Source organism: Bidens hawaiensis, unplaced genomic scaffold (assembly GCF_021521415.1).
Source record: "Bidens hawaiensis isolate Kalapana, Puna unplaced genomic scaffold, B.hawaiensis_p1.1 tig00046923_1, whole genome shotgun sequence".
Classification (NCBI taxonomy): domain Eukaryota; kingdom Viridiplantae; phylum Streptophyta; class Magnoliopsida; order Asterales; family Asteraceae; genus Bidens; species Bidens hawaiensis.
Window position 1 is genome coordinate 47,678 of NW_027506017.1, and position 11,899 is coordinate 59,576.

Sequence of the window (11,899 nt, forward strand, 5' to 3'; positions counted from 1 at the left end):
TTCTCAATGTGCAAAGGGTTCTCTTAGGATCCTTACCATATATATATATATATATATATATATATATATATATAGGGGTGAGTTATAATAAAAAGAAAGTGTTTCCTAGAAATAGTAAGAATAAATATAAGTCATTGAATCTATGATTTAGTGGTTGAGATTGGTAGTTTTTAAACTTTCAAATAGTTTCCTAAGATCTAGGATTTATGATACATAGTTTCCTAACTCTAAAATTTATGTCATTCCTACTCTTTCTACAAAACTATGTCTTTTTATTTTAACCATTTTATATATATATATATATATATATATATATATATATATATATATATACTTAATGATTTGTGAATTTTAACATCAACTATATCCATTCATGTCAAATTTAATAACGTAAAATATTATTATAACAAATTTACCCTCTTCCATTTGTGTTTTATAATGGTAAATTTGTTACAATCAACTAGAGGCAGATGCATACTGTTTGAAGGGTGGGCCACATCCAATCTTAGTAACCCAATGTTCTTGTGTCTGTTTAAATATTCACCCACCAAAATTTCAAGAATCAACTTCATCCTCCCAAACACCGCTGACCGCTCGACTCCTCATGTTCTGCAATCTGCCTCCCATCGCGTCACGTTAACCCACTGCAGCCACCACCTGTCTGCCCCCGCCCGCCTGTTGCCGCATTGTGCCCTTGCACAAAAAATTTATGTATCCACCTATATAATCAATTTTGTTGTGTATAATAATTACTTATTGTTTTAATTTTAAAACTAGACCTACAATGTGCTGTTACAGTTTGGTATAACAAAATTTTGAACCCAAAACACCAATTTAACCAAGGTTGACACAAAAGTAACATTTAAAATTCTGAAATCACCAAGAAATTAACTGCCAACCATCTCCTATAAAATCTCAAAAAGATTTATCAAATTTAGCCATTAGTTCTCTATGACTATGTATGTAATAAATTAAGAACATAACAAACTTCCTACCAACAAAGAACGCTTAAACTTTTGTTTTTTCTAAACATATGAACTACTGCAAGTTTGATTTTGAGCAACATTGTTCCCGCCAAAATCTCTGTCCAAACTCATCTGTTGTACTTCTTGAGGTGACAAGATTTTAATGCACTTCACGCAGCTCACGAACTCCCTGTATCAATCATAAAATATACATACATCACGACGACATAAAAGATATAAATAGTAACATTTTTTTTAGCTTTTTTGCATTATACAAAAGTACAAAAGGATAAAAATCTATGCTTTGGAATAATAAGAGGTTGTAAGGAATGTTTGTAGAACCGGATGCACTGCGAATCGGCCACCTTACCGGTTCACTGGTCGAGCAGTTGGACTGGTTGGATTAGACTTAAGAACCGGATTACGTCATAAATAATATAATATTGAAACTGTATTTATATGTCTAATACAAAACAAATATGAAAATGCTTTATCTTTTTTTTCATAAATCATAAACTTTTACACCAGGACAATTACAGACTAACGGCAGATAGACGGGCAACAAGCTGCGCCGCTAGGAGATTTGATGGAAATTTGTAATTTTAATACAATAGTAAGACTAAAATAATTTAAACATTGAGTCTCAAATAATAAATGAATAATAAAATGAGTGTTTAAAAGAAAACATATAAATAAACATATATATCTGGTCTAACCACCCGGTCCGGTCAACTGGTTAACAGGTCTGACCGGTTCAGTAGGCTTCTGAAAACCATGGCTGTAATTAGCATTTAAGTTTTTTAGTAATGAATATTAATTAAAAATATCGCATTTTGACCCGAACCCATTTTGACGAGAACCCGTTTTAACCCGTTAGCCGAGGTGCATGTGTATATGTATAAGAGAAGAATATGGACATACTCCCATGGGTCGTCTCCAACTAGGAGAACATCACTTTCATGATCCACATAGACAAGTTTCCAGCCAACCAGTTGTCTATCCTCCAGTTGACCCTCGATCCCGAACCGGCGGGCCAGGTCTTGTTTAAGCTCCTCATAGCCCGAATAAGCGGATACATCAATTGATCTTCCCACTGCTCCGCGCTTGTGGACCTACACATACAATGTTGAAAAGCCTACACCCATTATTCGTAGACGAGATATCGACTTCAGTTCTGTGAATTTGGTTTGACTTTTTTCACAGAACTGAAGTAGCCGTGTTAGATAACGACTGACCCAGGTTTAAAGTTAAACCAAAAACCACCTGTCATCATTTCGTTTCAACGAAAACCATTTTGAAAATAAATTGCGTGAGTGTAAACAAGCCGAGCCAAACCATGTAGAAACTTGACTCAGCTCAAGCTCAGTTTGTCTCCAGCTCTACTTCTAAAGCCCGAGCTCGGCTTACATATACTGTTTCAAGCTTTAGCTAATGCTCGTCTTGAGCGGCTCATTTGTTATTTTATTAATTAATTTATATGCACTTAGCATTATTTTTAATTAACAAGTTTAATATATATTACTTACTTATATTTATACATAATACAAATTAATATTATATAAATATAGATTTAATCTATTATATGAAAATTATACATAACCGAAGCTCGCCTCGTGAGTGGTTTTTCAAGCTCGTGCTCAGCTATGCTCATTTATTTTTTATTAAATAATTCATATACATCTACAATTATTTTTTTTATATATTTTAATTACAACTTGATATATATTATTCGCTTATATTTATACATAATAATAATTAATATATAAGTATGGATTTAATATACTAAATGAAGATTATACAAATAATTGGATGGTTTAGACTCACTAGCCAGCTCGAGCTCGATAAGTGAAGCTTAGTGTAGGGCTTGTTCATTAAACAAACTTATTTTAGGCTCGAGCTTTGGCTCCTATAAGCGTGGCTCGATTAAAACTTAAGCGAGCCAATCTCGAGTAGCCCATGAGCGGTTTGGCTCATTTACATCCCCTTTATAAGTTGTAATACAACTGACCTTGGTATATGTCCGCGTCCGTTGAAACTGTTGTGGCGGTGGGGCCCACATGTCAGTGTTCAACAAACCGTTATCATTCAAAGTGGATTCAATGGGATTAAAAATCATATCTGGAAATCCAAATGACTGAGAAAACATGCCTCTAGTTGACCCTTTTATGGTCAACGGGTCAACAATCATTGTTGGCATTCCAAAATTATTATCAATGTTTGGATCTGATTGCAAATGATGATCGGATCGAGGAGTGCTACCCGATGTGGCTGAAGATGAACTTTCCAAGAAATCCATCTGGGTCCCATTAATAATATTGCTGTTCATGTATGTAAGTGGAGCCAAGAATCCTTGACTTTGACTTTTTGAGGTGTTGACCGATGGAGAATCTTGGACAAAGTTGACGTTTTCTGCTACATTTTGAATTTCTAAACCAGTATTAATCATCGATGAAACCAATGTTGGGAAGTTATTTGTTGAAGGTGAGGTGGAACGTGAAGGGACATCATCTGTGATCATGGATTGACCTGCGGTCCAGGTCAGCAAACTGTTGCCGTGTGTCAAAAACTGATTGGTTGGATGAATCTTTGGTTGTTGAGAAAGATGGGAAAGCCGAAGATTTGTTTGGCTATTGCTTCTTGGCATTATGTGAGTTTCAGGCGGCATGTCAATTGTTTGACTTGTTGAGATTGACCTCGAGAAGCTTTGACTTTGACCAACATCGACCAGTGGCTTGTCATGATCTTGCGGTTGTGGTGCAGATTGTTGACTTAAAAGTGACTGTTGCTGCTGATGAAGTTTTTGTAGAAGTTCATAAGGAATTTGATTATTCGGCATTTGTAATTGTTGACTTTGACTTTGAGTTTGACTCAGGCTTCTGTAGGGAATATGGTTCTGGTTCTGCATTGATGACTGCTGCGGAAGTAAATTTTGAGGACGAAACGAAGGCTGTTGACTTTGAATTTGACTCTGTCTATTCAGTTGCTGACTTGGATCGGGCAACTGTTGATGAGGCTGAATAAATGAGGCTAACGAGCTCACGGTGGTGGCTTGTGGCAGTTTATGTAACTGGTCAAGCGGCATTGTTGACCTTTGACTCTGACTACTGAAATGCAAGTTGTTTTGAGTAAGCATTTGTGGTGGTCCATAGTTTTGCAAAACGGGCCCAGATAACGGATTCAAGCAATTGGGCTGGCCCGAGTTAGCAACTGAAGAGCTTTGCTGCATGTTCATCCACTGGACCAAGCTTAAACCGGGATCTTTTGTTGACATATCTTCACCCAACCAAGGCACGGTTCGTTTAAACAAGTTTTCAAGCTCAACCGATTCATCATCTGAAAAGTCAAAGATTCTTCAAAAATAATTATGGGTTTTCACTATTTACACTTTGTGTGTATGTTGATGTCTAAAAGTTTGTATAAAATGTTTTTGGTCAACATACCTAGCATTCCCGGTTGTCTTGGACGCTTTGTTCTGTAAAACGTAGGTGTTGGACAGATGAAAAAGGGTGCGGTAACGGGTTCGATCTCCCAAACAGAAACACGGGTCTGCCTATCCCCGCCAGTCGACTCATCCCACCCGACCTACTTGCAATTATACAATCATTTAGCAATAAGCAGACTTATTTTTGAACATGTTAATTCAGATAAGATCTGTTTAAAAAGCTCACAACTCGCTCAAAGTCAGCTCATATATAAACAAGCTGAACCCGAGCCTAGGTCCGCTCGGCGCATGGCTAGCCTGTTGGCTCGTTCAAACTTTAAACTAAAGCTCAAATGTGAGTGTCTATATATGTGTGTGTGTGTGTGTGTGAGAGAGAGAGAGAGAGAGAGAGTAAGTTAAAGCCGTGTGGAGTTTTTAGTAAAAAAAATATAAAATACTAAATATTTTTAAAATATTTTAATATATATAAAGTATAACCAAAACTTTGGTACATCTATATAAATTTTGAATTCTATAGTTTATAAGTTCTGCATTATTTGTATTTTACAAATGTTATTTCTAATATATATATATATATATATATATATATATATATATACATATCAACATATGCCTTTTGAAAATATATATCAATATATGTAAACAAAATACAAAATTGAATTATTTTCTACATATTCAAACCGGCTCAATGAACCACGAGCTGGCCTGAGCTTTTTTCGAGCCGAACCCAAGCCCAACGTTTCAGCTCGTTAAGATAAACGAGCCGGATCAGATGGTTTGCAGCCTTAATTCAGATCGTGTTTTATCTCAATGAGTCAAACATAAGTAACATAAAAATAAAAATAGTTTGAAAGAAGGCACCGCAATACTCCATAATATTTTTTAAAAAAACTTAAACAGGAGTATTTCGGTTCAACCCAACATGTATGGAAAATACCTGCAAGTTTCGCCATTGTGAGTTCTTCCATCTAACTGGATCAACATCACTAGTACCTGTAATTGTACCCATATACCTCCAGTTTACAAAAACTATAAGGTTTAAACTTCTAGTTATTTAGAACAACATTTTGTAATAACTAAGGTAAACCTTCACCTTCTTGTCCCTGATTCTTCGGTTTCAAATATCATCCTGAACCGCATACCGAGTGATATTTGGTTACTGCACGCAGCTTTATAGTACTTGGCTAATGGAATAACAAATTCTGAAGGACTAGCCCTGTTTTTCAAGAAATGAATTAAACTTTGAGATAAACTTTAGTTCATTTTATTTAAAGAAAATCACACAAATTGTCCCGGTGGTTTGACCATACTGAAAGTTTGGCCTCCAGATCCTAAAACTTGCAAACTTAGTCCAAACATTTGTGAGAGGGTTGCGCGTTTAGTGCCAGATAGTTTTTAGTGGAAAAGTGATGTCATGTGCCATTCATGTGAGAGTAACCGTGACTTTTCAAATTTGGAACCACCCTAAGAAATATTCAAACTCCATATACTACTAATGTCGGCTTCGTCAACTTCGATTATGCACCAAACCTTCAATTTTGCATTGATCGAAGGTGATGAATTTGACATTAAGAGTTTTAGAGTTTTAAAGAGTACTTACCAGGGTTCCAAATTTGAAAAGACACAACTGCCCTCACATGAATGAAAAACACATAACTTTTATGTTAAAAACTACCTAGAACTAACGGTGGGGCTAAACGTGCAACTGCAACCCCCTCACAAATGTTAAAAATTAACAGGAGCTAAGTTTGAAAATTTTAAAATCTTGGGACCGAACTTGCAATATAGTCAAACCGCAGCGACCATTTGTGCAATTTTCTCTTTTATTAATTCTGGTTAGATATTTAACTACCTCGGATTACAAAACACGGTGAAAGGGCTGTTATTTGTAGCTGCATGAGCAGCAGCAGCCAATATTCCAATATGCATACTATCACTCGATATAACCGATGAAGATAAATTTGCTGGTTGTTGGTTAGCTCGTCTTACACCCACTAACAGCTTCTGATTTTCATCCCTGATATATGCCAAAGAAAATACTAAAAAAAGTTGATAACTTTAATCTTGTTTACATCCATTTTTATTATTATATAACAAGTACTAAGTATTTAGTAGCATTACCTGATAAACAAGACCGCGTCTCCCGCAAAAAGCTTTTTTCCACTTACAAAGAGACTCCAACCAGTTGTGAGCAAATGGCGCTTCGGTTGCCCTAAATTATACGCCTTAGGCCTCTAAACGAACCGATGTTCAGTGAACTATTCATGAACTGTTCGGTAAGAAGTTAGTTTATTAAATAAATGAGCTAATGAACGAACATGAGCAACAATTTTGGTTCATTTAGTTAAACAAGCGAACATTAACACTTGTCTCGTTCGTTCATTTATGTTTTTAAATTCATTAATGTTCGTTTGGTTTACGTTCTTTATGTTCGTTCGTTTATGTATGTTTATACATTTTTCTAAAGTTTTCATGTTCATTAAAACCTAATCCAGTTTTATTTAGTTAAAATATAATGCAATACAACAGATCTCGATGTTCATGTTTACTTTTTATTGATTTCGGGCTGATTATGTTCGTTGATTTATGTACAGTTACATTTATTCGTATATGTTTGTGAACCGTTCATTCTTACTTTAAACAAATGAACATTAACACATTCATTTTCTTAACGAAAGTTCATGATCAAGAAATCCTCATTTGTTTAATTGTTCCTGTTCAATCATTTGTTCTATCAAAGTTAAATGAACGAATATGGACATGCCCTGCTCGTGTTCGTTCGACTTATTTACAAAGCTACTAAACCTGGTAAAACAGGCGGGTTGGGTCGGTGACAGTTCAAACAGGTTTTTGAGCAAAATGAGTTTGGGTCGAAACTCGAAGGAAAGGTAAGGATTATTAACTTTATGATAATGATAAACTTACCTCGGTAAATATGAGGAAATGACCATTTGGTATCATGTAAGTCCCATGCTTCAAGTTCTTGTGCTGGTGGTTGCATCGAAAAGTCCTACACAAAATTAGCTAAGATAAAGATTTCAAAAAATTAACTAATGCTAGCAATTTTGACCCATTTACTTATCATTAGGAGGATCTGGGCAAATATAAAAAACTTGGCCAAAAATATAATAGGTCAAGCAGGTCGTGTTTCTCAATGTTTAAATGATATCAAATAGTTTATTCAAAAAATAAGATTATTTTTTAATAATATAGTGCCAATATTATAGCGGTGTGTATGGGTCGTTTTTGGCTCAAACCAAACCAAAAACCGAAAGCTCGTTTTTTGAGTTTTTAAAAACCTTGGTTTTTTGTTTTCGGTTTGGTTTCACTTTTTTCGGTCTTGCCATTTGAGCTTGAAATTTTGGGCGAAGTAAAAACTCGCCCATAATAATAATTTCAGACCCATTCTTCTTGTTAATTAATGATTAATTGTTTGTTATGCATTTGGGCCTAAAATATTTCGGTTAGAGGTGCACAAATCGGGTTTTTTAAATACCCGGGTTCGGGTATAGAACCGGGTTCGGGTATGACCGGGTACGGGTATGATCGGGTATTGGTAGTAATCGGGTCGGGTTCGGGTAGGGTATTGTCTCTAAAAACCATACCCTATGCATCGGGTTCGGGTTGGGTATACCACCGGGTATTCTAAAACTGGGTATTTGAATACCCTATTATCGGGTATTGAAAAAACCCTATTTACGGGTTTTTTTCCGGTATTTTTTGGTATAGATTGGATTTTTTAAAAGTTTACACTTTTTAAGGGTATTATTCGGGTATTTTTAAGGTATTTTTCGGGTATATATCGGGTATTTGAAATACCCGGTTTCGGGTATTGGAAAACCCCGGTTTCAGGTTCGGGTATTACCGGGTACAAATCGGGTTTTCGGGTATTACAGGGTACAAATCGGGTTCGGTTTGGGTTCGGGTTTTAGTGCCAAAATGCATACCCTATCCGTACCCTACGGGTAGGGTCGGGTACGGGTTCGGTTATAAAAAACCCGGGTATTAGAAAAACCGGTTCCGGGTATTTATTTCGGGTCCGGTTCCGGGTTCGGGTTTTTTGTGCACCTCTAATTTCGGTTATACTGTTTGTTAAATTCTTATAAGTTACTTAACATTCAAAATTTGGTTCGGTTTTAACGAAACACAAAACCGAAACCGAACCAAAGATTCAGTTGGTACAAAAACATAAAACGAAACCATCAGTTCTTATTTGGGTTCGGTTATTTCGGTTACGGATAAGTTTTTTCGGTTTCATGCACACACGTGGTCTACAATTATATGAAACAGCTATTTATTAAAAAATACAATTATTTTGTTAAAAAGTGTTACGGGTCAACTCAACAGCCCGGTCAACTTAAACCGCACCCATTTTGACCCAATATGCCCATTTTGCCATCTCTAGAATTGACAAATACAGGATAACAAAATTGGCTCACAAGTGCGGGGAATATTTTTTCCGCTGCTCGACTAGGAACCGAGAATCCTCCATGAGTGCTCGTATCACTCGCGGTCAACGTTTTGCAAAAAAACTGTGTTTGCGGTTTATTTATTTTCATTGAAAGATCTGACCTCAGTAATGCCTCCTTGTCAAACTGTTATAAATCAACAATGTGATATCATTAATCAGTAATCAATAAAAAATGCGTTTAGCTAAACAAGTTGCAATCAACTAATGATTCGTGTCCGTACCGAAGGAACAGGTTTTAGTGTCATCTTAGCATACACTTCATCTGTTTCGGGGTCAGCCTAAAAATAATAACAGAAATAATGAAAACGAAGATTTTATTTAATAAAAATGTCGGTTGTAGCTTGTATGAATAATAATGTGCATACGTGCAACGTGACGCTATGAAGGATTCATAACAGCTTTGGTGGGAGATTTGGATAGTTTGGAATTTGAGCATCAGCATCCTTTTTCATAGATGTTGCAACCTGTAAAAGTACATAATATTACAACGATGCTAAAACCGCTTATTCAAACATAAAGTACATGTTTTCAGTACTCAGAAATAGGGCTGTTTAAAAAGCTCGTAGCACTTGAAAAACTTGTTTCTAAACTGACTCCTCTGGCACCCTCGATTGGCTCGTTTAAATTAAACCTTAAGTTCTAAAATAATAATAATAATAATAACAACACATAAATTTATTGTCAAAAAATAAAAACAATAATATTTTATTCTGCTTGATTTAAAAAAATAACTAAAAAGAAGAAAAAAGTAATACGTATAATGTTATAGATTCTCATGTTTAAAAATTTTGTATTATGTGTATGCTAAAAGAATATTTTTTTATCTTTAATAAATCAATGTGTAAGAAAAAAAAATTAAAATTAGTGATCCAGCTCGACAAGTCACGAGCTGTCACGAGCTTTTTACAAGCCAAACCGAGTCAACTTGTTTAAGTTCAAGCAAGAGCGCAAGCCCAATCTGACTCAGCTCAGCTAGGCTCGTTTACAGGCATACTCGATAGTCATATACGTAGTTGTATAGTTCAAGCAAGAGCGCAAGCCCAATCTGACTCAGCTCAGCTAGGCTCGTTTACAGGCATACTCGATAGTCATATACGTAGTTGTAATGATACGGTTATTTAAGATAGTGTTTTGATGTGCTTCTACTATTGAAACTGTAATAATAAGATATGTCATGGCAAATGTGGATATGTAATAAGTTTCCTCCTGACTAAAGCCAATGGGGCAGCTCTATTTATTATATTTACTAATTGGATTAATATAAGCCAACAACTTTTTGATAGGTACTAACAACTATTCTAGTTTTACCACAAAAACAGCAATCATAAAATGATTATAAATCCAAGCATAACTATAGTATGACATTGACATTTGACAGCAATATCACATAAAGAAAATCTCACTTTTATAAACAAAAATAAATGAGAGTTACATTATGATATGGATGAATATGCTAACCCATAATCTACCACCATAAGTATCAACTTTAACGTAGATACTGACTTGTATCTCATGCATTATGAGCTGTATACACTATATAACTGTTCTTAAGTTGAAAAACCTTAGAGCAAAGTGACCTAATTGCCCTTATCATCACTGACAACCTAGCCTATGTGCACTAAATGGAATTTGCATAGAGAGATTCTCTCCCACCAACCATCACCATCATTTGATTCTAATAAATGTAATGACATGGTTTAAAAAAAAAAAAAATCATATCAGATTTTAAATATTAATATAAATAACATACTCACGTAGCGTGAAAAGTAAATTGCGGTTTGTATCTCTATAATTTGTTATAAACTACTATTTCAGTTCAATAGTCCGATTCCGGCCCTTGATAGTCCATTTTCATTGCAATTAACTCCACCTTATTAGATGATAAAGTAGATTGTACATGCTACCTTGACATCTTGTATCAAATAGGGATGAGATCGGGACCGTACCGGTACCGACCGGTCCCGAAAATCCCGGTCCTGAAAATCGCGGATTCTTGATACTGGTACCGGTATTTAAGGTAAAATTTCGGGAAATACCGGTCCCGTACCGGTACCAACGTTGGTACCGATTAGGTACCGACGGTACCAAATCGGTACCGATTTCGGTACCGGTACCAGTACGGTACCGGTACCAACCGGTATCAGTCCTGAATTTGCCCATCCCTAGTATCAAGTACAAAAAAACTAAAATGCCCTTTCTTAATGCAGTGTAGTTAATTGCAACAAAAATAAAAGATCTAGGTTTGAAATCACAAATTTTAAACTACATAACGAAAATAACAACTTTTAATAAACCAAGAGAACGAAACCCGCAATTTCTATTTCATAAAATATATAACTAACAGTTGCAATAATTGTTCAAATTCTTCCGGACCCATCTGTGCATTAAAAAGTTGTACCGTACAGCCATATTAAGCCATATCCTATCTACCGCCAGAACACAAATCAAATTCGGTGGCATACTTCACGATCCACTTGTACGGTACAACCAGGGTTCGTAAATAGAAATTATTCATGCACAGAAAACCATGAACCAATATTAATAATAATAATAATAATAATAATAACCTGTTCGCTGTGCCCCTGAGGAAAATAAATGACGTGAGTTCCGGCCACCGGTAAGTTCACCAGAGGTCCGGCACACGTCTGCCATAGCTCCGGAATAATCACACTCTTCTTCTCTCCAGCTATTAATATACGCATGATCAAGTTGAAGATCAAAGCAATAATAATAAAACAATTAAATAATCGGTGTGCGTGCACAGAAACAAAAAGACAGAGAGAATGTAAACGAAAATCGAAATCGATGATTTGGTTTTATGTTTTTGTCTTTTGATTTGGTTTTAGTTTTACGAAACGGAAACAAAAATCCATGGCTTTGTAAAAACCACTTATTTTTGGAACAAATATTTTGTTGCTATATTTATTAATTTTGATCAACTTATTTTTCTATTGGATCAAAATTTTCAAGCCCAATTGTGAATACATTGAATTCGAAAACATCAAAACCCAATTGTGGCGC

The 11,899-nt window shown here is 35.4% G+C and overlaps 1 protein-coding gene across 1 annotated transcript; it reads right to left on the minus strand.

Annotated features, from left to right (window-relative positions):
• Positions 1–769: 769 nt before the first annotated feature.
• Positions 770–11,569, minus strand: LOC143616388 (auxin response factor 19-like). Its single transcript, XM_077089229.1, has 13 exons — positions 11,446–11,569; positions 9,244–9,342; positions 9,100–9,156; positions 8,847–9,002; positions 7,333–7,417; positions 6,529–6,619; positions 6,260–6,424; positions 5,501–5,623; positions 5,345–5,420; positions 4,406–4,547; positions 2,974–4,298; positions 1,887–2,077; positions 770–1,155 (listed from the first exon to the last, which is right to left on the minus strand). Exons 3-13 carry the CDS (start codon positions 9,121–9,123, stop codon positions 1,026–1,028), a joined length of 2,508 nt encoding a protein of 835 aa, XP_076945344.1. The 5' UTR covers positions 9,124–9,156; positions 9,244–9,342; positions 11,446–11,569; the 3' UTR covers positions 770–1,025.
• Positions 11,570–11,899: the final 330 nt, after the last annotated feature.

Bases quoted from the DNA above. Each gene is read 5' to 3' on its own strand.
- LOC143616388 (XM_077089229.1), bottom strand. From the start codon at position 9,123: ATGACACTAAAACCTGTTCCTTCG. The intron at 9,003-9,099 runs GTACGGACACGA...GATTTATAACAG, and splicing joins CACTAAAACCTGTTCCTTCG to TTTGACAAGGAGGCATTACT. The intron at 4,548-5,344 runs GTATTTTCCATA...AATTGCAAGTAG, and splicing joins CACAATGGCGAAACTTGCAG to GTCGGGTGGGATGAGTCGAC.